We start from the raw sequence: 26,716 nt of genomic DNA on the forward strand, positions 1-26,716 counted from the left end.
TAATGAGGTGGATGGACCTAAAGTCTGTCACACAGAGTGAAGTAAGTCAGAAAGAGAAAGACAAATACCGTATCCTAACACATATATATGGAATTTAAGAAAAAAAATGTCATGAAGAACCTAGGGGTAAGACAGGAATAAAGACACAGACCTACTAGAGAATGGACTTGAGGATATGGGGAGGGGGAAGGGTAAGCTGTGACGGAGCGAGAGAGTGGCATGGACGTATATACACTACCCTCCTGCGTTTTAATTAGCCTCGCCCCCGTGTCTCCAAGTGTGAGGACAGAGCCCACGTCTGGTTCGACGAGACACCACTGGGGGAAGACAAGGGCTATGATGCTCCTCCAGCAGGTAACGTGCAAGGCCCTCCTTGAGAGCTGTGCGGGAGCTGCTGGTCACGGCTGGTGGCTCTAACCTGGTAGAGCCCTTGGGGAGAGCAATCGAGCAATAATTAGAATGTCACACCATTTGACCTCCTAATTCTACTTCTGGGAGCCTGCCTAAGGATATCATCCAAGGCACAGGAAAAACAGATATACCCAAAGATGTTCACTGCAGTAAAGCTGATGATTTAAAAAAAACTGCAGACAATCTAAGTATCTGATAGTGGGGGAAAGAGTATATTCATTACCAGAGTATTTTGTGGTCAATAAAGAGTCAGTTATAATGACTGCTAGTAACGCAGAAACAGTCATGTAACATTCATTGTAATCAGAGATATAAAATTGTATCTGACATAGACGTATGGACATGAAAGGAAGACCAGAAAGAAACAGACACGAGAATAAACTTAGGGTATAGGGAAGTCTGCATCCCCACTGGAGCAATTAGCGTAATCCTGTCTCTGATGAGTCAGTATGGGACCTACTGCACCTCCGTTTCTGCCCTGCTCAGCCCCAAAGGTGGTGTTCAAATATGGCCACGTGGCCCTCTGCTTGGCACAGAGGGTTCCTTCTTGACCCACCAGTAGGCATCCCTGGCTTTCTATATGTTCTTATTGCATGCCCTTTCTGGCAAGCTCACATTAGGAGAATTCCTTTACCCTTCCCATCTAGGATTGAACGACAGAACATACACGTCAGCCCTTCCAAAACTATGAGGTGCCCTGCATATACACCATGGTGGCCTTCAGGCCATATCTGGCTGGTAAATACTGTTCTTTTTTTTTTTTAAGAGTTTTTTGTTTGTTTTTGATGTGGACCATTTTTTAAGTCTTTATTGAATTTGTTACAATATTGCTTCTGTTTTTCATGTTTTGTTTTTTTGGCCTGGCCCCAGTGGCATGTGGGATATTACCTCCCTGACCAGAGATTGAACCTGCACCCCCAGCACTGGAAGGCTAAGTCTTCGCCACTGAACTGCCAGGGAAGTCCCTGGTAAATACTGTTCTGATGGAGGCCGTAACCCCTTCGGGGAATTATCGCTTCTGCCAGGGCAGATTCCACTGAGCGCATCAAAACTGTACTTGTGGCCTCAGGAGAGTCTAAACTCCCCGGCCCAGAGCACTCGGTCCTCAGGACAGTGGCCCAACCCTCTTGCTGCCCTCTGCTCCCCACCCCTCCCCCCCGCCTACCCCTGTTCCCCACGCTCTACCCTCCCCCACACCCGGGAGACTAGGAAATGCGGTGCTTTTCCCCACACCCAGCCCTTCAGCCTGGGTGCCTCCCCCTGCCTCTGCCCAGGGACCCCAGCCCACCCTACCCTTGCCAAGGAACCTGAGAGGCCATCGTCCAACCCCGCACCAGCTCTCCCCACAACTCACTGCACCACAAAGAAGGGCCCTGTTGCTGAGGACACCCAGCTGCAAGAGCTGCTCTTCCCTTTCTGTGGTTCAGCCCCATCTGCCCACCACGGCAGGGGGGTCATTGGTCCATCATGGAGCAGAAGTCAGGGTCCCTGGGCCACAGCTGTCCCTAGAAGGATGGAGGTCTGGGGTGGAGGTGCTCAATGGGAGGCTCTTACGGCTCTCTGGCTTAACAGATCAAAAATAAAGTGAAGGTCATAAAGCTCAGGTCTCCCCAGCTCCTTCCATGAGCACTGGCTTAGGGCAGCGGCCCCCACTGTCTCCCCAAGGATCAGAGGAGCTGCTCCAAGACGTCTGGCACAGAGAGCAAAAAGGCAGATCCCTGACGTTCTGTCTGGTTCCTCTCACTCACTGCCTCACCCAATTATGGCAACACCCCTCCGGGGGCAGAATGGCTGCTGACCTATGGAAGCAGGAAAGGGTGCAGGCTGACAAGGGGTGTGGTTTTCCTTTGAAGGGCCTGGAACAAAATGTCACACGCCCGCTTTACTACTGCCAGAGCGGCCTCCACTACAGCCCCTGGAAGAAGGTGTCCGCCTACTCAGGAAGAACTGAGAGGTAAAGTGGGAGGGTCAGTCGGCAAGCCTACTCCATGCCCTCTCAGACACAAACCTGCCCGCAGAGTCACCTCCCGGGGGCTGACGGGCACACCTGCCTTCCCTCGTAGCCTATTACACACACAGGTTAAGGTACGAGCAGCTCCCTTCTACACGTGGCCAGCCCCTCCCCCTCTCCAAACTGAACCCAACAGCTCAACCGTGAACGAACACTACCCTACCCACCCCAAACAACGCCAAGGCCTTTACCTTGCAAGCCGTCAACATATCTGACACGGCCTTCCGGCTCAGGTTGGCGGTGGCAATCACGTCTTCCTGTCGACACGAGTTCCCAGCTGCCACGGCTTTGGCTGTTGCCATGGTGATGCCTTTGGTCATCCTGATGGATTCTTCAGGTGATGATGTCTTTTCAGGTACCTCTTTGGACTGGAATACCTGGAAGTTAGAAATTGAAGTGCTGAAAAAATCAAAAAGGGAAGGACAGAAATAACTTATGCCTCCCCTACCGGCTGCGGCTCAGTGTCTGAAAACCAAGCCAGCCACGGGAAGAAACCGTCAGAGGGCAGGAAATTAGAAAGGTGAATACAGTAATATCATTCTTGCTTTCAAGATTCCGGCGTGCATAAGCCTCACACACCTGTACTCGGCATTCATGGGGACAACGTGGGGAGGGAGAATGACCCACAGCATTAACTTGTTTGCCTTCGGAAACTGACACTCAGTGTGTATTCGTTACCCACTCACCCCCACCGGGGTGGGGTACGGGCGGCATTGTGCGGCTTCCCAGTTCTCCTGGCCCATTCCTGCTCCTGCTTCGGTAGTTCCCAGAAACTCCGCAGCCCAGTTGCTGGTTCCAGGGCACGACTGACCTGGATGCATTGCTCTGGACTCAGTTCTCTCTCTTTAAAAGAGTGTGGGGGGCTTCCCTGGTGGCGCAGTGGTTGAGAGTCCGCCTGCCGATGCAGGGGACACGGGTTCGTGCCCCGGTCCGGGAAGATCCCACATGCCGCAGAGTGGCTGGGCCCGTGAGCCATGGCTGCTGAGCCTGCGCGTCCGGAGCCTGTGCTCCGCAACGGGAGAGGCCACAACAGTGAGAGGCCCACGTACAGCAAAAAAAAAAGAGTGTGGGGCTGGGGGAAATGAAGCGTTCGGTTTCTTCTATTCTTAGCCTTTCTTACAAATGTAACTGCCTAATTGTGTGGAGGTGTTCAGGTTGAGTGTGCCACGTTGACACAGTGAATTATTGTCACACTGAATTATTGACACACACACACACACACACACACACACCCCTTTAGAGAAGCTGAAATAAATTAGCCATGGTAAGTGAATATCCCACTTTAAAGTGCCACCTGCCAGCCAAGCCAGCCGTTTCTGCTTCCAGCCCATCCGCCATGGTTCTACCATGAGTGATGGGTGCCCTGGCTGTCCCTGTACACGAGGAATCCCGAACCAGGTGGGGCTGCTCTGTCTTCTGCCCTAGGCAGCCACGTTTCAGCAGGGAAGTCTTCCTGGAAGCAGAAAGGAGGACCCAGCCAGCATCCCTGCCATGTGCCAACCACCGTTAAACATCACTACTCCCCTAAAAATGAACAGCTACCATCAGGCCGCCCAGGACCACCCCTGAATGCCGCAGTGGAATGAACATGGACAGAGCCCTCCACACTAACGTGGGTCTTGGGACAGATGCTCCTTTGGAAACCTCCTGTGTCCACGAAAATGCACAGTCTGGGTCAATTCTAAACCACATCGGTATACTTAGGTCGACCATGTGTCTGTAATTTCCCAAGAGAGCTCCAAATTTCAAATCGCTTCCGTTGCCACCATTAGGCCCACCCACACCTGTCAGAATGTGTGTCCAGACTTTTGGTAAGACGCCCCCAGCCCATGCAAGCAGGTTAGCGCCAGGCAGCAGCCTTAAGGCCTGTGTTTTTTAGTTTCTTCTCCATGTGAGAACTAAGCACAACACCAACCAAGGTCGGATTCATTAAAAACAGGACAAGAGAACCCGAGCCTCCACCAGCAAAACCCAACAGAATTGCTTGTCTCTACTGCTGCCCTTCAGAGGCTTGTGGCCCTCACAGGTGACCCTCTAAAGACGCCTCCTTCCAAAAGAGAAGCTGAATCAGACCTCCCATTAAAAAGAAATCTCAGTTTGAAACTACTCATTTTCAGCATATTTCTATTTCTAGGGATAAGGATGATTCAATCCACAATTGTCTCAGGATCAAAAGAACAGGAGACAATCATAGTGTATCACCAGGACACCCTCGCTCTACGACGGTGGAACAAGGTAAGAGCGAACATGGGGTCAGTGTCTCTGAGATCAGACACCTCACACAGAAGGAAGCCTGATGTTAAAGGGAAGTGTCCCAGGTAAAGGCATCCAGGTTTTCCTAATAGCCAACCTCAGACTCCCAAATCCGTACGTGTGCAGCAGCGTGAGCTGTTGCCAATGGCAACGGGAATCAGCAGGGGCTACATGGCTGCACAGTGTACACACCGTTTAAGCTCAAGGCGAGGGCAAGCGGCTACACTGAATTTTCCCTTTACCCGGACTCTTCTGTAGCACTTTCGTTTCATGCTGCAATTTTAGTGGAATTAAACCTGAATGGTCCCAAGCCATACATTCATTCATTTAATTACAATTACAAATTGATCCTAGCCAAACTCAGAGGTCAGTTTCACCTGGGGTCTCCATGATACAAACGTACCAGCAGGCAGGCAAGTGGGCCTCCCTAGCTCAGGTGTTCCAGGTAAAACCTCTTTATGCTAGAAGTCTCAGAGAAGCTGCACTGGGGTCAGCTGCTGGATGCGGAGCCTGAGGGAGGTGACTGGTGGCTCCTTACCGTGAGCTCCTGCTTCATGTACTCGATGGTGGCCTCAAGCGCCCGTGTGCCTCGGGTGGCCTCGTCCTCCACCGCCTTCACGGTCTTGAGGAGGGAGGTGACATTGGTCACCATCACCTGCATGGGAAGAGATGTCAAGAGAAAATAGGGAGTGTGCTGAGGTCCCATCCCTCCTTTTAGTTCCGGATCTAATGCCACGAGGACCAGCACCTCTATGTGAGAAAGGAGCTCAGATGCACATCCTCCAATACCCTCGAGCGTGCATCTCTCACTGCAGCACCCCTGGCACGCTTGCCCCTAATTGGGGCTCCACTCTACCTTGGCAGCCCCCTTGAGCTGGTACATGGAGGGGTCATCGGCGGGCTTGCTGGCAGCTCCCTTGGTAGCACCAATGAGATCTGAGAGGGCCTTAGCCACGTCTTTGATGGCATTGATCAACACCACCTGAAAGACAGCATGGGCCCGGGTGAGCAGGCTGCTCCAGGAGCACAGTCCAAGAGCAGGGCTCTCCATCAGCAGCTCCCAAGCCTGCAGCACAGGAGAATCCCCAGGAACCAGCCTTGGAGACTCTGATGCGAGGCTGGGTGGGAAACCAGATTGCAGACTTGAAGAAGCTCCCTAAGGAAGTCAGATGCTGAGCCAGAGAGCGGGACCCCGCTAGATGTAGCATATTCAGAAACACCGCCTCGCTGGCGGCTCTGCTGACAAGCTGCCTATGAAAGGATGAGGGCAGCTGAGCAGACACCCCGAGACGCCATGCCACGCACCTGTGCCCGGAACTGGTCACCAAAACCACTGAGAACAAAATGCAAGCCTCCTGCCCTGGCCTGCAAGGCCTCCGTGGCAGCCCACCTGCGTCCCCAGACTTGGTTCCCGGGATCCTGACTCACTCAGCATGTTACAGGCATGTGGGTCTGTCTTTCTTCCCTGTTGGAAATCCTCCCTCATTCCAACCTCAGGGCCTCTGCTCTTGCTCCCCTCTCTGTCTGGAACCCGGCTTTTTCATCCTTCAGGTCTCAGCTCAAATGTCATGTCCTCAGAGACCCTTCCTGACCACTCTAGCTATAAGCCCACCCCCACTGAAACTCCCTCAGCTTGCCCTGTTTTATTTATAGCACTTAGCAGTATGTGGAATTACTTTATTATTTATTCACTCAGACACCATCTGTCTTCTTCCTCAACTTGGATGGAAGCTGTAGGAGGGCCGGCCGGGTCTTCTGTCTGTTGTGTTCTGCACTCGGGACAGGACCTGGCGTGTAGTGGGCACTCAGCAAGTGCTCACAGAATGGGTGAATATACAGATGTGTACCCATGTAACACTGGATGGAACGCAGTATCTTCACTCTTCTAACTGAACAGAGACCACAGGCCACTTCTTCTGTGTGTTAGACTTGGAATCTCAAGTACCAGGCATATTTAGGAATTACATGATATTGGGTATTACATTTAAGTTTTCTGGGTCCAGCAGCTACAATAACAACTCCTACTTCTAGAACAACAACTTCCCTTCGTTGAGGGCAGTGTTCCAGGGGCCGAGCCAAGCACAACGCACGTTATCTTATTTAACCCTCATCACTGCCATTCTGAGTGGGAACTACGTTGCTCGTGTCCACACCGGCAGAGGCTGGGAATGGCAAGGTTGGGATTCAGACTCTGGTCAGTGTGATCACAAGGGCCACGGTCTTCACCTCCACACTGTATGATGCTCTATGGCCCTGGCTCTTCATCTACAAATGGGGTGAGCAGTGCCAGCCCTACCCCTTTACTGCACTGCTGGCAGGATCAACTGAATAATGGACGTGAAAACGTCTTAGAAACTCTAGCGTCCCAGAACCTGCAAGCGCGGCCACGCCATGACTGCCCAGCCTCCCAACCCTCCCTGTCTCTATCCCGTGGCTTCTCACCCACAGGGTGAACGGGACCTCTGCCAACCTCTGAAACCACAGGGCAGGTCGGGCTGTGATGGGGCTCGTGAGGGCGGGCTAATGGCGGGGACCACCACAGGGAGGTGCAGCAGGCAGGTGTGCTGCTGACACCTGGCGTACACTGTCCCATCCCGGGTCACTGCACAGCGACCAGCGAGTGGGCACACTTTTCTGAGGAGACATCTCCCACGGGCGGTCTTAAAAGAAGCTGGGCCCTAGGACATCTAGACCATTTGGGAGTTTAAATCTCTAAGCAATTCGATACGTTTCTCTGTATCCAAAGATTTAAATCCTCCCAGCTGATTCATTCCAAGTTGAGCCGGACTAGGTAGGGGAAAGTGTGGGTTCCATCCCCACTGAGGCGTTTTGTAGCTTTTCCTTCCTCCGTGGGGGTAAGAACAATACCCAGGCAGACCTCTGTGAGTGTTTCGCATTCCGGAGGCAGCCAATCTGAGCTCTGATGTTATCAAAGAGAAAGCCAGCAGAAGGAGTAAAAAGCCAACAGACGGAATGTTTCCTTTACGGAGCTCCGCTCCAGCGGAGGACATCAGGAAGGGAAGGGTCACAGCCGTGTGGGAGCAAAGCTGGTGGCCCTGTGCTCACCGGAAAGTAGCTGTCGTCAACCCTGGCGCTGGATGGTAGGAGGTTCTCTCTCCAGCGTTGTCCAAATGGGCCGCATAGGCTTGTTTACTGAGTATGGTTTAAGCAGTGAAAACTGAAGTGTTTACCACACTGGGGTTGAAACAGCAGAGGGATTTTTAAGTTTTGCACTCGGGAGTGGGGAGAATCCATCAATGACGGCCACGGTTGGCTGTTAGCTCAGCAAGAGCTGAACTGCTCTGTTGGGCGTCTACGATGTGTGAGAGCAGTGCTTGGTGTGTAGGTTTCAAAGATCACTAAACCACGAATCCTGTCCTTGAGGAGCTGATGGTCTAGGCTGGGGAACCAAGGACCAGGTAGGTAATAGCAGCGAAGTGGCTAAATCCAAAGCAGAGTCACAGAGCGTGGAGCCCTTCCCTGGCCCTCAGCTCCTCTCTCTCTCCTCCCCTTCAGAGCCAGACTTTTCAAGTGGGGCGTCTATACGCACTGGCTTCCGTCCTTCCCCCGCATCTGGCCACTGCTCACTCACAGCCCTGGCTGGGTGGCCACTGCCCTGCAGGGCCCTGGGCTGGGCTCTCAGACCGTCTTTCTTGCTGCCTTGGCTGCCTCTCTGGTGGCTTGCAGCACTCCTTCCTCTTCACATCAGGCCCCTGGCTTTCCTCCTACCGGCGGCTGCTGCTTCTCAGTCTCCTTAGGTATCTCTCTCTCCTGAAGATGGTCCTAAATAATGGATTCCTCAGCTCTGTCTTGATCCCTTCTCCTCTTCCTTCCACAGACAGTGGATGCAGTCACTGTCTGTCGGCCAATAACCCCTACATCCGCATCCCCCAAACTGAGCAGGCTCAAGCCTACACACCTGTTCTCCCTGAGTGTCTCTCTGGAACTTCCAATGCAACACGCTGCAAAGCGAACTCACCTGCACCTCAGCCCGGGGCAGCCCTCCCTCCAGGGAGCCCCAGCTGGGTACACGAAGCCACCATCCATTCACTGATCTAGGCTGAAACGCGCAGTCCTCCCGGCCTCCCCCCTCTCCCTCGTCTCCAACGCTCACTGCGTCCAATCGTTTACCAAGCCCGGCTGAGTCTTCTTTATAGACTCCTCTCAAATCTTCTGGCTTATCTCCATAGCCATGGCCACACCACAGTCCATGCCACTATCCTGCCTAGATGACTGCTTCCTACCAGTCCCCAAACCACAGACGCACCCGTGCACATGCTGTCCACACCCAAAGTTCCTATTTTGCCTTTGCTTTCTTCTGAGGCCTGGCGCACAGTGCCTGTGGGACCACGAGGCCCGCCCGGACCTTACCTGGGTCTCGGGGTCGTCAGAGCCCAGGCTGGCGGCCCCCAGCTTGACCACCTCGGCGAGCTGGGTGATGGTGGCTGCCGAGGACTGGGCTGCCTGGGCCAGCTTGTCTGGAGTGGATGCTGCCCCCGAAACCAGCAATTTCGTGTCTTCCACCAAGGCCTTGGCTGTCTTCAGGATGTTCTCCCTGAGAAAGGCGGGAGAGTGTGGGGAGGAGGAGAGACAAAGGGCAGAGCTTGGTCACTGGTAGTTAAGAGGAAAAGAAACCCCTCTACAGGCTTTTGTTAAAGAAGAGAGGTGATGCGTTCCTCCTCCCTTAATAGGAGGCTCTCATCTTCCATGTAAGAGAATTAGGAGAGAGGAGAGGAAAGTCAGCCCAGAATTCACATAGTCGATTAATGGTAAAGCTTCAATTCAAGATTCAGGCTCATCAGTTTGGCCCCCTTCCCCCCGCCCTGTAGCTTCTTCCCTGTGGTTCCCACGATCCCTGAAAATACTTCATAGTTACAGAGACCTGTGAGGACACATGGGTCAGGGGACCCTGCCCTGGACATCACAGCCCAAGGGGCTGGGTTCTGGAAGGGGTGACAGGGCACTGGGAATCTCCTCCCCTGCCCAGTCCTGGGGCTGAAGAGAGAGGAAGAAAGGTGCTGGACATGTGGCGAGGATATGTGGGGTCTCCAGCAGCAAACGGAGACCCTGGTTCCAGCCTCTGAAGCAGAGTCTCAGAGCCCGGGAGAGACAGCAGGCTCGGAGCTTGACTGTTCACTTAGGCAAGAGCTACATGCCTGCCTGGACCACTACCAGTCCTACTAGGGATGGTGAAAAAATGAGGGGCACAGCTTTTTAGCTTAGAAAGCAAAAAGATCAGAAAGCTCTCCTCTGCTGGGGCAGACTGGATTTAGGCTGTGAGAGGCAAGGCTGGAACACAACTCTGCTTGCAGTTGAGAAAAGGCACTTATTTTGATTACGTGGGTCACTTCCCCCACTTGAGCGTCCTGTTGAAATCAAAGTGGATAACCACATTTCTGGCTCTTGGGCAGCATCTCCAAAGTCCATCAGGCCATACTGAACCTCTCCCCATCCAGGAGCCCACAGGACAGCCTTCACTCCCATACCTGTGGTCTGCAAAGGTCTCGTTGTTCTCTGCGTTCAGGGTCCCTGCAGTCGCAAACATGATGGTGGTGTCCAGGTCGGCGATGATCCCAGACACAGCAGTGGCAGCTGTGATACATGCCTGGGTCCCCTTGTTCCCAGCTTGGAGAGCTGATAGCACCAAGGACACCTATAGGCAGAGAGGAAATGTCAGGGGGCGTGGAAGACGGAGAAAATATAACCCATAGGTTTTCAGACTACAAAAAAAAGGAAACACTGCAAAGAATGCTCAAAAAATAGAAGAGGAGGAAACTCTTCCAAACTCATTTTATGAGGCCAAAATTACTCTGATACCAAAACCAGGCAAGGATACCACAAGAAAATAAAATTACAGGACAATATCCCTGATAAACACAGATGCAAACATCCTCAACAAAATATCAGCAAACCGAACTCAACAATACAGTAGAAGTATCACACACCATGATCAAGGGGGATTTATTCCAGGGATGCAAGGATGGTTCAACATCCACATATCAGTCAATGTGATACACCACATTTACAAAACGAAGGGTAAAAATCATACAGTCATCTTAATAAATGCAGAAAACGCATTTGGCAAAATTCAACAGCTGTTTATGATAAAAACTCTCAACCGAGTGGGTATAGAGAGAACACACCTCAGTATAATAAGGTCCACATACGACAAGCCAATAGCTAACATCATATTCAAAGGTGAAAAGCTAAAAGTTTTAGACAAGAAATAAAAGTCATCCAAACTGGAAAGAAGGAAAACTGTCACAACCTGCAGATGTCATGATATTTTATGTAGAAAACCCTGATGACTCCATAAAAAAAAAAAAAAATTTAGAATAAATGATTTCAGCAAACTTGCAGGATACAAAATCAATAAACAAAAATCTATTGTGTGTCTATACACTAACAACAAACATCAGAAAGAGAAATTAAGAAAACAATCCCATCAAAAAGAACAGAATACCTAGGAATAAACTTAACCAAGGAGGTGAAAGACCTGTATATTGAAAACTACAAGACATCAAAGAAAGAAATTGAAGAAGGCAAAAAAAAAATGAAAAGATATTCTGTGCTCGTGGATTAGAAGAATATTGTTAAACTAGTAGTTTGGTAGTATAAAACACTACGAAAACCGTATGCAATTCAATGCAATTCTGATCAAAATTAAAATGGGGGCTTCCCTGGTGGCGCAGTGGTTAAGAATCTGCCTGCCAATGCAGGGGACACGGGTTCAAGCCCTGGTCCGGGAAGATCCCACATGCCATGGAGCAACTAAGACTGTGTGTCACAACTATTGAGCCTGCGCTCTAGAGCCCACGAGACACAACTACTGAGTCCACGTGCCATGACTACTGAAGCCCGCACGTCTAGAGCCTGTGCTCCACAAGAGAAGCCTGCGCACCGCAACGAAGAGTAGCCCCTGCTCACTGCAACTAAAGAAAGCCTGTGCGCAGCAACGAAGACCCAACGCAGCCAAAAAAAAAAAAAAAGTAAAATGGCATTTTTCACAGAAAATGAACAAACAATCCTAAAATTTGTATGGAACCATAAAAGATCCCAAATAGCCAAAGCAATTTTGAGAAAGAAGAACAAAACTGGAGGCATAATGCTTTCTGATTTCAAACTATATCACAAAGCAACAGTAATTAAAGCAGTATGGTAATGGCATAAAAAAAGACACATAGATCAATGGAATAGACAGTCCAGAAATAAACCCATTCATATCTGATCAATTAATTTATGACAAAGGAGCCAAGAATATACAATGCGGAAAGAACAGTCTGTTCAATAAATGGTGTTGAGAAAACTGGACAGCCACATGCAAAAGAATCAAACTGGACCATTATCATACACTATACACAAAAATTAACTCAAAATGGATGAAATATAAGACCTGAATGTAAGACCTGAAACCCCTAGAAGAAAATATAGCTGGTCATTTCTTTGACATAGGTCTTGGGTCTTTGCAATGAGTCTGACACCAAAAGCACAAGAAACAGAAGCAAAAATAAACAAGTGGGACTATATCAAACTAAAAAGTTTCTGCACAGGAAAGGAAACCACCAACAAATGAAAAGGCAATCTACTGAATGGGAGAAAATATTGATATGTGCAAATCATATATCTGGTAAACATATAAAGAACTCATACAACTCAATAGCAAAAAGAAAAAAAAATCTGATTTTAAAAATGGGAAGAATATCTCAATGGGTATTTTTCCAAAAAAGATACACAGACGGCCAACAGGCACATGCAGATATGCTCCACATAATTGTCAGGGAAATGCAAATCAAAACCACAATGAGATATCACCTTACATCTATCAGAATGTTAATTATCAAAATGAAGTAACAAGTGTTGGCAAAGATGTAGAGGAAAGTGAACCCTTACACACCTTTGGTGGGAATAAAAATTGGTGCAGCCCTATATGAAAAACAGTATGGAGGTTCCTCAAAACATTAAACATAGAACTATCATGTGATCCCACAATTTTACTTTTGGGTATTTATTCAAAGAAAATGAAAACACTAACTCAGAAAGATATATGTGCCCCCATGTTCACTGTAGCACTATTTACAATAGCCAAGACAAGGAGAAAACCCAAGTGTCCATCAATGGATGAATGGATAAAGAAAATGTGGTACATATACACAATGGAATATTATTCAGCCCTAAATAAGAATGAAATCTTGCCATTTTCCACAACATGAATGGACATCAAAGGCATTATGCTAACTGAAATAAGTCAGAGAAAGACAAATACTGCATGACCTCTCTTTTATGTGGAATCTTAAAACAAAAACAAACACCAAGCTCATAGACAGAGAGAACAGACTGGTGCTTGCCAGAGGCGGGGGATGAGGGGTAGGAGAAATGGGTGAACTGTTTTCGTTTTAGTCTAAATAAATTGAATAAAAACGAAAACAAAACAAAAAACCAATCAAACTCATAGAAAAAGAGGTCAGATTTGTGGTTATGGCAGGGGGGTGGGGTAGGGTGGGGTGGTGGTGAGATTGGAGGAAGGTGGTCAAAAGGCACGAACTTCCAGTTTTAAGAAAGTCCTAGGGATGCAATGCACAACATGATGACTATAGTTAACACTGCTTTGTGATCTTTATGAAAGCGGTTAAAATCCTAAGAGTTCTTATCACAATGAAAAAATATATAGACATGTATACTTTTTGTATTGATATGAGATGAGGGATGTTAACTAAACTTATTGTAATCATTTCATGACATACATAAGAAAGCATGATGCTGTGCAACCTAAACTTAAACAGTGCTACATGTGAATTATACTTGAATAAAACTGGAAAAAAAAAAAGGTACAACAAAACAGAACAGTGAATTTTCTCTCCGGAAGTCAATGTGGCTCAGGGGTTAGCAGCACAGTTTGGAGTCAACAGCCTGCCTGAATCAGAGCACTGCCATTTGCTGGCTACACGACTTGGGCAGGCTGTTTCACCTCTCCGAGTCTGTTTCCTCATCTGGAAAAGGGGGCTATTACTTCTTGCCAGTCACGGTTGATGGGAGGAGTAAGTGGTGGAAAAATACATGTAAATTACTAGGCAGGTAAGGGTTTACTAGAGGGTACATGCTACTCTACTTGATGTTTCTGAAATCACAGAGAGGGATAAGGGTTGGGCTCCTGTAAAAGGTGTGGCTGTTTCTGTCCCCTCTGATCAGGTTTTCTGTGGAACAGCCCTCTGCTAACACTTGTCACTCCTTCCCTCGGCTGCCTCTTTGTCTAGGAGTTCTTCATAGTGGACCCCAGAGAGGACCCCCTCGTGTAAACTCTCCACCTACCACTCCCTCGCACCATCACCTGCCACCAGCAGGTTGGCTAAGGCGTTCACTCCAGTGCCTTCCATGCCAGAAACCCTCTGCTGGCACCTGTCACCTCTCCAGTGCACCCTCATGTCCCTAAAGACACCTTCCTACAAGGCAAGCTGGACCCACCACACCCGTGGGGACAGCTGTCCCCCTGCTGTGGAGAGGAGCTGAGCTCCCTTCACAACTGGATCCCATCTCCCAGGCCTCCCCCCGCGTTCCTGCCACACAAGCCCCCTCCTTCCTTCCTCACCCACCCCCTCTCTTGCCCTTTTGGGTCTGCCCTCCTGGCTGGAGACAATCACACAGACACACCTAGACAGGTAAGAAAGATGGCAGGTGGAGATGGGAGGGCAGGAGATGAGCAGGGCAGAGGGATGTAGCAGGAAACTGCCCAAAAGGCTAGGTGCTCTGCCCAAGCCGACCCCCTGCCTCTGACCCCTCTTCCTGGTGTCCTGGGTCAGGGATCCTCTGCTGGAGGAGCAGTAAGACGGAGGCCAGCTCAGGAAGACCAGGCTGCTTGGCCACGCTCACTAGCACCACGCAGCTTGGACCCCCTCCTTTCCTCCCTCGTGTTCCTGTTCCAAGGTTTCCTACGGGGGAACTTGGCACGAGTAACTTCAACAACAAGGAAGGGCTTTCAAAGGAGGGAGAGGGCCTTCCTCGAGCTGAGAGATTTATTTCCTCATCCTGGGGAGGCCAGGGAGGCCTGGACAGTCCTGTGGGCTGCGGAAGACTGATGTCCGGCTGTGGCGAGGGGCCTCGTACAGAGCAGCCTCTGTCCCGGCAGTTTCCAGGGGATGGTCCCCCTCCCACCCCTCAAGTCCTGCTGCCAAGCTTCTCAATGGTGCAGAGCTGTCCTGCGACCCAAGTGAAGGAGAGGGAAACACCAGCAAAGCACGGATGCTGCCACCGGCACCTCAAATGGCCTGCACAGCAGCTGCCCTGAAAAATGACTCTGAGAAATAAGCCAAGCAAAACCATCAGCAAACTGCGGGAGAGTCAAGGAACTACTGGGAACGAAGGGATGTTCAGAACGGGGCACTGTGAACCATGGAAAACTTCCAGGGAGAAGGGAGTGCTGGAGGACAGAGACAGGGAACAGCGCCTAGAATTTACTAAACGTTGAACGGTGCACCTGGTACTGTGCCAGGCTCTTTGACCGGTATAGCTGCATGTAATCCACACACCCCGTAGGCCAGGTATTCTATTTCTTCATCCTCCCTTTACTGATGGGGAAGTTGAGGCTTGGCAGGGTGAAGTAGCTTAGCTGAGACCCTAGAGTCCGATGCATCACCCTACGTGATTCTCTCTACAGACAGCTGCCGACAGAGTCAGAAAACTTCCTGCCAGTGCCTGCTCTCCCACCACGGTGCCATGTGACTTCGAGGGTGCTAACCCTCCTCACTGCACTGTCTCATCTGGAAATAAAGAGGAGCTGTGGGTCCTTCTTACTCACCCCCAGCACCTGGGAGCCTCTCTGAGAAGGGAGCCTGGCGGCAAAAGTGTGCAAAGGGGTTGCAGGGAGCGGCTCCTGGCACTGGCTGTGACTTGGGACACCACCTGGCCAGTCTGTCCACAGGAGAGCCTTCCAAGTTGACCGCCAGGGCCCTGACCTCTGTGGGACTGTCCCTCTCACGTTCTCAGTTTCTCAGGACCACAGATCACCCCCAGCTGCCTGATGTGCCCCGGCCCCGGGGAGACCCTGGGTGGGAGGGAAGACGATCAGATCTGACCCAGCTGGCTGGTGTTTGGCTTAGTTTCCTGGTCTGTCCCTGGTCTCGGCGGGTCCCGCCTGCCCTGAGGGCTGCTCCTTACCTTCTCTGTGACCGCGCGGGCACACTCGATCAGCTCCCTTTTGGTGTAGCTGTCCGTGGGGCACACCTGGAGGGCCCCCGCCTTCTGCACCAGGAAGATGCAGCCGTGGCCCAGGTCCTGCACCCGAGTGCGAATCTGGAAGCCGATCTGTGGAGGCAGGCCCGGGGTGGGGAGGGGGAAGCATGATGGCCCTGCCATCGAGGTCTTCCCTACGTGGAAAATTTCTCTTACATCCTAGGGGAGCCTGGCTGGGAAAATTCCACTGCTATTAGGAGGCTGTGTTTGGTGAACTATGGAATTTGGTTGATTTTGCTTCCTGTTTTAGAGACTGTAAAATACCCCGCAGCCCCCAGTAAGCAAGCTTAATAATATTTGTTACCTTTTCTGGTGCACTTCTCTACCTGTATCCTGAGCCACTAGGTAAGAATGTTAATTAGATGAACTCTGCGGGATTATTCATTCAACCAGTGTTTCATTATTCATTCAACCATTGCGCCCCTACCGTGTGTCAGGGCCTCTTCGAGGCAGGTAATGCATTTAATTTCATTGATTTCTCACAAAAGCCCTAGGGGGTAAGTAGAAGTTCAGAATATATAGCTTTAGTATAAAGCATATTTTAAAGTGTTCAGATTCTTGCAAAATTGCCAGGTTTACCAACCAGAACGCCCCCTTCCTCAGCTGTACCACAGAGGGAGAGTAACCATGCTGGGCCCAGGTTCCCTTTCTAGCAAGCCAGGTTGAGGTTTCCTTAAAAAGTTACATGTTTAGAGCTGCCGGCTTAGCAGGCATGCATTCTTTTAATGACCCCTGCGTTGTGTGATTATAAAAGGTACTTTGCCTAAAAGAAGCCAAATAAGTTCCACTATGGATAAGGTGCCAGGTATCTCTGTGGTGTAGTCAATTCCACCTCCACCGCCCAAAGCTTGCATTCTTCTGGCTTTGTTTCACATCAGTTTTCATTTTGGTCTGATCAACACAGCCCAGGTAAGCAACTAAACACGGAACAAAACACCTCTAAGCTAAGCATTATTTTCAAGAATCCACAGTAGCTAGAAGCTGTGTGCTGATCCTTCCAGCGTCTCTCAAGAAGAGTTACTAAAAGAGCCCAGGTTTTGTGAATAAAACCTGGGAATTCGGGCCACCTGGATGCTATCTTCCAACCTCATCCCAAGAGTCAGAGTTTAAGGGAAGGCGATTCCAGGTGTGAGAGGGCTGCAAATGCTCACTCTATTATTGAAACACACACTGCTTTCAGGGAAAAAGGTTATTCCCTTAACCCTTTAAGGCCCGAAGGATGTTTAAGTCCATTTGGTAAAACGTTCTCCTGACCCAGAAAGCTGAGCTTCTGCTCTTTGGGGTGTCTTCTATTCGTACACGAGCAGGTACTACAAAAGCTTCGCAGTCAGGCAGGGCTTCTTGCTGACCATCTCCACATGGAGTACGACACGGGCATCATGCCAGGATCATGCAACCCGACAGCGCTGAAAACAGATCTGGACTAGCACAGCATCAAGACCGCCACTGAGAACTAGAGAGGCTTGAATTCAGCCCACGCAGTGGCAAGGCCATTTAAGTATATCTCTTTGCTGGGCGTGTTTACTGGTTTAAACACAAGGTGAAGCTGAAGCAGGGGGATGCCCCAGTGAAGTTTTAAACTCAACCAGGCTCTCAAGGCTTTTCAGACCCATACAGTGTAACCCTAAGTACTCAAGGGTCAGAGCTAATACAAAGGCAAGAGCTCTGCTGTCAAGGATGAGCACAGGTCTCTACAGGATAAGATGCCAACGGGGAAGTCAAGGAAGGGGGAAATGGAGGAAGAAACATTCACATACTTTCAAATAAAAGAGACCTTATGAGTTCAGCCTCCCCATTTTACAGATGAAGAGACTGAGGCCCAGAGAAGTGATGTGATTAGCCCAAGATCACACAGCCAGTTCCCAGCAAAGCCAGAGGAGAATTCAAATCTTTCACCCCAAGCATGGTGCTCTATCCATTAGATCAGTGGTTTTTTTTGAATTTTATTTTTTTATACAGCAGGTTCTTATTAGTTATCTATTTTATACATACTAGTGTATATATGTCAATCCCAATCAGATCAGTGTTTTTCTGATTTGATTTTTTTTCCACTTAGCAACAGAACCCTTTCCCACCCCCCAATAACATCGCTCATGGAACCTCAACATATAAAATGGAAGTAATTTGTTATTACTATACTCTTCCTTTATGAGTTAAAATTTATATCCTTGACCCAAAAAGTCAACAATGAGGCTCGGTGATCCGAAGACAGGGTTATGAAGGCCAGTTACAGCCTCGGCCACCAGCTCATTTCTGCATTTTGCCTTGGCTGCACAGGGTGGAGAATCCTGTTCCTTGTATAAAGCAAAAGGGAAGAGTGTTCTCACAGTTCCTCGACCACAGGAGGCAAGGCAGATGCTCCACCAGCCTGAGGCCTGCACAGAACCACCCACCGGCCCAGGGTAAGGTACGGGTGGCCCCCAGTGGGTTACCATTTTGGCCTAGAATACGTTCAAGAGCCCATGCTGCTTTTCCTAACAGTTTTTATATAAATAATGACATTATGTTTAAAAAGGGAAACTTGAGTCGAACAGACGCAGAACTTCCAGAGCACCTCGCTGGGCCGGGGGTATGAAACCACTGTGCCAGAAAAGAACGGACCTGTGCCAGGTTCTGGAAGAGTCTTCTCCCTGCATCTTTCCTGCCCCCTGCACAGAGCTGAGCCTGAGCTTTCTCTTTGCAGAACAGGGCACTAGGACAACCACAGGCCACCTAAATCACTCCCCAATCACCCCGGAGGTAGGGGGAGAAGGCACCCGCTCCCAAGCTGTCGCAAACCTGAAACCTATGGACAGATGTGATAAACAGTGGGAAGACAACCCCACCGCACTCTCATGCGCCCTCAGCCCCTCAAAAGGCTCCGCTATAAAAAACACAGCCCAGCCTCCTGACGCTCAGCCTCCTTCTTGGAGATGACATCATGCATGTAGCAAGGGATCCTGTAAATGCAACCGTGGAGCTGGCACGGTGGTCATCAGGGATGAAATTCCAGTTAGGAAGCCCGAGGGAGACCAGCACCAGAAAGCAAAGGGATGAAAACAAACAAATGCAACAGTTGCAAAAGCTTTGGAGTTCTCAGTCAACCCAGGGCTTGGTCCTGGAGTCTCAGTCTGTGCCAGGTCACACAGTTGCCTCGCACATGCCGGGAGAACCCCCCGAGGCTTGGCTACACAAACCTCTGGCAGATGTGGCCGCGTGATCCTATACGGACGCATGCAGGAGAGATACCGTATTATGAAGGACTAGTTTTGAAATAAGCTTCACTCGCTTATTTTCACAGGCTCAGAGGGCTGAATGTAACAGGAAGGGATCGCAGGATGCCAGCCCCACCCCTGCTCTCAACCCATCACCCACCTGGGCAGCAGAAAGGACCACAGGCCTTGCTTCTAGCTCTGCCCTCTCCTGGCCACCAGACTCTGGGTGAGCACACTAGCCTCACGGGGACTTGGTTTCCTCACCTGCGACACAGAAACCTGCCCTGCCCACTTCCCAGGGCTGTGGACGACCAAATGGAAGGTGCACGTGCAGAGTCTCAGCAAGTACAAAGTGACACATGAATGCTCACTACTGTGAAAAGAAGCATCTTGGTGCAGGGCAAAGAGCAAGGATTGTGATGCCCGACAAACCTGGGTTTGAATCCTGACTCTTCTACATATCGACCTGTTACCTTTTTATTTACTTACTTGAAACGTTCACTTATTCCAAAAAGTTATTTAAAAGGGGGCTTCAACACTAACTGTTGTAGCTGTGTGGTCCTGGGCAATTTCACAGAGCTCCCTGAGTCTCCTTGGTTTGCTTATCTGTGAAATGGGGAAGGATGAATGACTCTCGCCTCACACACTTGCAGTTGTGGGGCATATGGGCCAGCGCCCAGCATAGTATCTGCGCCCCGTATCGACTGGATGAACAGCTCGTGTATTCCTACCCTTCTCCACCGGCACACAGGTTAGCTAGGGCACTTAAGTGAAGGACCCCAGAATCAACATACTCTACGTTACTGCAATTTCATAGAACATTTTGTACTGCTGGAGGAACATCCTAGAAGGGAATGCATTTTTAAGGCTGTTTCAGATAAGGGCTTTAAAAATGCTAAGCTTCTCAAAGCAACACTAAACTTCTCAGCAAACATGACCAGCCCCCAACCCCCCACCCCCGAATGATCCAACTTCCCACCAGTATTTATTATAAAGGAATGTTGCTCCAAGACATAAAACTTGGAGTTTGAAATTGGCAACTTGAGTAAAGCAATACTTGAACCTCAAGAAAAACCCTCAATTCCCCCTTCCTGCCCAAATAAAAGTAAAATGGAGAAGATTGTCTCCTGGTTTTGTGCCTTGAGGGAAATTAGAAGCCTGGCCTTCATGAAGTTCTGGCTCTCATTTCAATTGGAGGGGGTCTAAGAAACACTGATCCATCATCTGTACTGCCTAAAACTAAACAAAACGTACAGATTATTCTCAGGCTTTAAGATCAATTACATCTGAAACCAAGTCAAGTATAATTTGCCTGGGAGAGCTTGTGGAAGTTGGAAAGGCAAGAATGGATGTTATCTGACAAACCACAGTTTCTCCTTAGAAAATATGGCAGGAAAAACCAGTGTGTAGAGCAGAAGCAGGACATCACTCTCCCACCTACAGAAAGCGTGCCTTGGAGTGGAAAGTTTCAGATAAAAGTCTAGAGCAGACAGCCATCTCATCTGCGGGGAGAGGCCTGTGCTTCTCACCGCAGGCTCCTAACAAATGTTCCTGCCAGCTTTTAATACGCAGTATTATACGTGGTTATGGCAACGTGTCCTCAGAGACGGCACCATCGTCACTAAACCTTTTCTCCGGCATTTACTTTTAGAAGCCTGTGGCTCACGGTATCTATGTTTTTTTGTCTTTTTTTTTTTTTTTAAAGAGGAAACTCATCATAAATTGCAAAGCCGTTGGAGGGTTTTAACGTTTCTGGGGAAAGAAGTTATCACAGGGACGTTAGCAAAAGTTTGAATTTTCCATGGAAAAACGAGCAGAGAAAGCTCCAGCTCGATGTGCAGAGGGCAGAGCTAGGACTCTTCCTGTCATTGTCACATCCTGGAGAAGACCAAAATGCTGACTTGGCACAGCAGACTGCAGGACCGCAGTGAAGGGGGAGGCTTTCTACTTGCCCTGGATATAAATATTTTCACATGCTGTGATGTAGGGCCCTCTTGGGTATACAAACAATTCCACAGCCTTGGAATAAAAAAACTGCATTGCTTCAGGGATCTCCTAACCTTCTCAGTTTCCCCCCAAATATCTGTCTGGCAGACGCACACAAAGAATTTTCCTTTGCAAGCCACTGGTAATTTTATATTCTTTCTGCTCCTTTTCACTCCAGGTCACACTGCTTGTGTGTCTGGACTGTAAAACACATCTCAAGATGTAACCATGAAAAGGGGAAACCTTAACGGAAACACAGCTGCTACAAGGGCAGGGCCAGTACCTAGAGGAACTTGCTACTGTGCCTTCAGCAATGCATTTTCTTTCCCGGCTGCTTTGGCCTTCTTTTGTACGCGGCTTCAGTGGTCTGGGTCGCAACGAGAAAATTGCTTGTTTCACCCAGGGGCTGGGGTAGCTCATCAGGACTCAGATGTGGAAAGGGCTCCACAAATCACTAGGTCTTCCCTCCGTAAGGCAGGCAGGCCGGCGGTGAGACTCACCAAGGAAGAGGCATGTAAATTCCACCTTTAAAGATTTCTGGAGACAGAGGTCCAAACCTCCCCCACAATCACAGTCCCTTTTAGTTTTCAATCCTCTGGAAAAGCCAAACACTTCTTCCTTTTGTCCAACCAAACTTTCCCTTACTGTAACAGAAGGTCCCTTATGCTTGTTTCTGACATTCAAAATGACATGTTAACCAAACGAATTATGAGTCCAGATGATCTTACGAAAAGAGGGAGTCTGTTTTAAAAAAAAAAAAAAAATATGATGGGCCTGTGTAAAGAAATCCACAGAACCGTATGCGGGTCTCTGATAATTTTTCTTTCCTGGTAATGACTTGACAGACTCATGGCAAATAGAATTATTCATGCTGCAGCCTAAATACCCAATCCTCAATAAAATCTCAAAATGCAGGCACTGTTAGAAACTGAAGTCATCCCATGCTGGATATATATGTATGCCAGTACATACATATGCTACTCCCATTTACATGCATTGTTATGACATACGTTAGAAAGTGATTTTGTTCTGGGTCTTCATTTCTGCAGTTCTGCTGGGAGTCTCGGTGAAGACATGCTTAGACCTGACCCCCAGGAGAAACAGCACTGAGTAACTTGGGGACACTGTCCATCACCGCAAGGAGAAGGGAAGACCAGCTACGACCTTCTGCCTTGACAGCCTGGTTCGTCTCGACATGTCATGAACAGGGTTCGCCCTCCATAAACAGCTTGCCGAACTTCACGGATGTAGTTACCTTGTTTTCCCAGGGTCCCTGCAATTCACTCCATTATTCTTTACTGCAGGCTGGGCTTTCTTTCTCTAGGGAGCCATGCAGTAGCTCAGGCCCGGGCCCCTTCCATGTGTTCACACTGATACAGGTGTAGTCGGGCACCCCAGAGCTCTACCCACCCTGCATGCTTGCCAACGGACCACTCGATTTCTCAGAGGTATTAGATATGGGACCTCATAGTAAGTGGCCTCTGGAGTCAAACTTTTGTCGTTTTAAGACTCCTACGGGGGCAGGCATTCTGAGGTGAGTCTGTGTTGGGCATTAAGGAAAGTGAGTTTAGGGAAGGCAGGTAGGTAAGGACAAGGAGTCCACAGAGGGGATGGGGGCAGGGATCTGGGCCCGTTCTTAAGAGGCTGCCAACAATATTTGGGCAAGACTTTGTTTCATGAAAGCAGGCTGGCTACACAGCCCTTTCTCAAGGGAGGGGCAGCTGAATCCCACACTTGGCTCTTCTAATACTCTGTCAGCCTTTGGGAAACATACGAATAATCGAGGGGGGCTGCGAAGCAGGAGTAGGAAGTAAGAGGAGGATGGCAGTGTAGGTTCCACCCTTGGCATCAGGCGATGGGGCTGGGGCATGGAGACCCAGAGTCCTGAAAGCCCACCTCCCCAGATGGCCCCAGATCTGCGCCAGGAGGCCTCAGGAAGGACAGAGAGCCTGGAGCACAGGATGCGGCTGCTGGCTGTGAACCTAGGCAGGTTGGCAGCAAGAGGAGAGGGAACTACACCTGCCTCTGGCTATTGGGCTGGGGTCTTCTGGAGTGGAGCTAAGCTACAGAGAAGAGTCCCCCCAGGAGCAGGCACCAGTGTGGGTTTGCTTCTTAAAACAGGGACTTAAGGTGGCAGACCTCCTCTGGTTCCGCCGTGGCTGCTGCCATCTGGCCCTGGAGAGCCAGGTGCCCATAGTCACTGGTCATTTGTGAAGCCAGTCCTCCCAATTCCTCCGGGTTAGTAACCGACTTAGTCATCTGGAAAAAGAAAACAAGCAAGACACAAACACACAGGGACACACAGAGAAAAGCATGAGAACCACGTGTTAATACCACTGGGAGCCAAAGGGTCTCATTCACTTTTAAGCTTGTGGCTTGCGTGTGGGGCTGGACGCTGGAGAGGGCAGTTCAAGCGAAGCCCATGCTGCAGCCCGCATGACAGGCCAGCGGCTCCCGGCCAGGTCAAGGCAACATGCTCAGGTTCAGGCCGTGCAGCGTGGAGGCCGGGCCTCAGGGTCCGCTCTCTGGGAGGTGAGAGCAGCAGCCTCCACCAGCCCTGCCCCGTGGGGTTACCGGGGAGCCCCCCAGAGACACCACAAGGGGACCCAGCCCCGTGCAGGGTGCAGCCCTGGTCACACGTTGCTCCCGGGCTGATCGGGTCTCTGGGGACTCAGGAGCAGGTCCCACACCGCCGAGAGAGGGCACAAGGACAGGATCATCGGGAAACAGTGACTGAAGAGATGGGTAAGCCTAACGTTTCGGTGGAAGAAACTCACAGAATTCAGCTGTGTAATAACATTGTGCCAAAGAATGACAACGTTTCAGCCACAGATTCAGTGAAGAGAATACTGTAGCCTAAATGGTCAAGTTCTGCCTTTTTAGTCTCAAGATATTCTGTATTTTCCTCCTATGTGATAGAAAACCTTACCTCCACTTACCCTACCTAGCTAATACCCTCCTGTCTAGTTTTTCCTCCTCTGACAAAAATGCCTCTTAGAACTCACAAGGGCAGTTGTAACCCTCCACCCAGAAAGGTATCCATGTCCCTCTTGGGTCCAAGGCTTCCCTCTGCCCCACCTGTTCTCTCGCTCTGGATGACGATACTTCCCTCTCTCTTTGTGGCATCTAAAGTTCTTGGTTTTAAAGGACTTAAAAAAAAAAAAAACCTGTTAAATGACTCCACCTCCATTGAGGGTGGGAATGTGGGCCCGTCTAAGGCATGTTTACCAGGAAATGTCACAGGCTTTCGGGCCGAGGTGTGGGTTCCCAAGGAATGCATGCCACACCCCGAGAGAACGAGGCTGTGCTGACAGCTGCTGCATGCGACCCTGCCACAAGGAGCACAACAACCCTGGGGGCCGCCCAGTGCGGTGGGGGGAACACTCACCCCCTCTGGGCCCTGGCCAGCCAGCCCAGGAGCAGCAACTCAGCCCCAGGCTGGGCTCCTCAAGTGCATGGACACCCAGGGTCAAGACAGGCCGGCTGAGAACCTGGCCCAGGAGATATTCCAGAACCCCCTGAGGCCACTGGAGACATTTTCAACCCTGCTGCACTGTGCTCCCTGCTTGGAGAAATCAGTACCGTCGGGCTGCCAGGCTAGCTGGGACGCCCCTGAGCTCTCCTGAGCAGGGCCAGCCCGAGGCCGATTCCAGCCTTCTCCCAGTCGCTGAGATGGGCACTGTTCCTTCCTCCCTCCCCAGCCCAAGTCCTTCTCAACAACAGGGAGTCTGGCTCAACCGCAGAGTTTCTAAGAATGAGCAGCAGCCGCCGCCAGGGAAGGCTTTGTGGTCCAAGCTCAGCCTCTAGTGGACACATGACTACATGACAAAACCATCCAGAGAGGTGCCCGGCCTGACGGGGCAGGAACCACGCAGTGGCGCAGTCTGGTCCCTCCAACTCAGGCTTAGGTGGTAGCATCAAAGAGGCATCTTTCAATTTTATCCTGTGACACCTGAGCTTTCAGAAGTTCAGAACTTTCTTACTAGGTACTTATATTAATTCTCTGAGGACAACGTTTTTCTTTTTTTGTACAACTTTTTAACCTATCAAGATAGCATTCGCTGTCTCTCAACGCCATTTATATCTAAACAGCCATATGATACAATTCTGATTGCATTACATTTTAGCAAAAAAAAAAAAGTCACCTCCAAAAGTTACATGCCTTCTGTTGTCAGGAGAAAAATTTTTTTATAGAACCACTGTTTCATTTTGCCTGAAAGACCGGCAATGTCGTACTGTTCAGCACTGTCCAAGGATTATAACTTGATTCCATTGGACAGCCTTGGTTCTGTCCCCAAATGTCTTCTCTTGTACTGTAACTTTAATCCATAAAAACATTTCAAGTCCTCTGTGAGATAAATAGCATTTTTTTTTTCTTTCTCTATAACTCGCAATTTCCTTCTCATTTCCTCCTTGATTCTAATTTTCTCTCTTTCCTTTGCTCCCCTGTCCTCATGCCCAACTCTCAGTCATTTTTAATTCCCTTTTGGAGCTTCTTCGTGAGATGAGAAGTCCAGCGGCCTGGGGCTTCTAGACCACAGGCAGCCAGAAAGACCACAGATCAGGACAAAGCTGAGGCCCAGGAGGAACTAGAAACACAGAGGACTAATCTCTCTCCAGCACAGATGCCAGATTTGAAGACTCAGTGGTGTGGTGGATAAAAGGGTAACCAACAGTGGGGTGCAGGGTGAGCCCATTTTCTTCTTACCATTTCCTGAGCTGTTACCGCAATGGCTTTGGAGTATTTAACCACTGTCGTCTGATAGTCGACAAACGTCCCCTTTGGTTCTGGAGGAGTGCCTTCATCCAGCTACGGGGGGGAGGAAAAGAACCCAAAGGTCATCAGAGGCCTGTTCAAGTGTGGGCTTTATTTTTTAGAATCAGGAACTTGGGAAAATGGAGAGGCCTTCAGAGTTTCTTGGGTCCAGAGTCAACAGAACCCCCCAACTTCTGTGATAAGGACCTCATTAGAGGCGCACATAAGGTACTGGGGGCACACAGGCAAGGAGAGGACCCCCAGTGTGTCTGAAGGGAGTGGCAGGCTGTCCAGAGAAATGATGTTTCAGCCAAGTCTTACCAGGTAAGCAGTGTGCCACACACAAAAGGTGGGGAAGGAGTCCCAAGGAGAGGGAATAGCGCTCAAGCACGTGGAGGTGGGTGTGAGCCAGAACGTGCAGGGAGGTCAGAATGGCAGACAAAGAGCTGGGGGAGGCCGCAGAACCTCCATCATGAAGGGCTTCCCTAAGAATGGTATAGCCCATGCATGTCTCTACCCTGGAACACTCACTTCTGACCTAAGCTGGGGAAGAGAAGGAATTGGAAACATCAGGAATGACTTGTTCATCTGACTCTAGTACCACAGGAACTGAGAGAAGGGTGAGATCACTGTGGAGCGGAATAGGTGGAGAAGTGGGACAGTGCCTTGAAGGGCTGGGGATTTATTGGCTCAGAAGACTTGAATTTGAGACCTGGTTCTAGGACTCGTGAGTAAATACCCAGCTTGAGGCTCAAACTGGTTCTCAGGACCTTCACTGGAAACGTCCAAGCATCAGAAGGTTGTAGTAAAAGATCAACTGAGACGATACCTCGTCTACATGAAGGGAGAGGAGAGGATAACCATGATGATGAAGATCATGAT

General features: G+C 49.8%; 1 protein-coding gene across 1 annotated transcript in view; it reads right to left on the reverse strand.

Annotated features, from left to right (window-relative positions):
• Window positions 1-26,716, reverse strand: part of TLN2 (talin 2) — a 443,787-nt gene that overhangs the window by 36,844 nt on the left and 380,227 nt on the right. The window contains exons 44-51 of the mRNA XM_004274706.2: window positions 25,787-25,888; window positions 23,218-23,337; window positions 15,824-15,970; window positions 10,162-10,328; window positions 9,047-9,230; window positions 5,532-5,657; window positions 5,214-5,330; window positions 2,614-2,799 (exon numbers count right to left, since the gene is read on the reverse strand). Of these exons, the coding sequence (XP_004274754.1) occupies window positions 2,614-2,799; window positions 5,214-5,330; window positions 5,532-5,657; window positions 9,047-9,230; window positions 10,162-10,328; window positions 15,824-15,970; window positions 23,218-23,337; window positions 25,787-25,888 (1,149 nt within the window). The remainder of the gene's footprint in view (window positions 1-2,613; window positions 2,800-5,213; window positions 5,331-5,531; window positions 5,658-9,046; window positions 9,231-10,161; window positions 10,329-15,823; window positions 15,971-23,217; window positions 23,338-25,786; window positions 25,889-26,716) is intronic.

This window comes from Orcinus orca, chromosome 2, assembly GCF_937001465.1.
Source record: "Orcinus orca chromosome 2, mOrcOrc1.1, whole genome shotgun sequence".
Classification (NCBI taxonomy): domain Eukaryota; kingdom Metazoa; phylum Chordata; class Mammalia; order Artiodactyla; family Delphinidae; genus Orcinus; species Orcinus orca.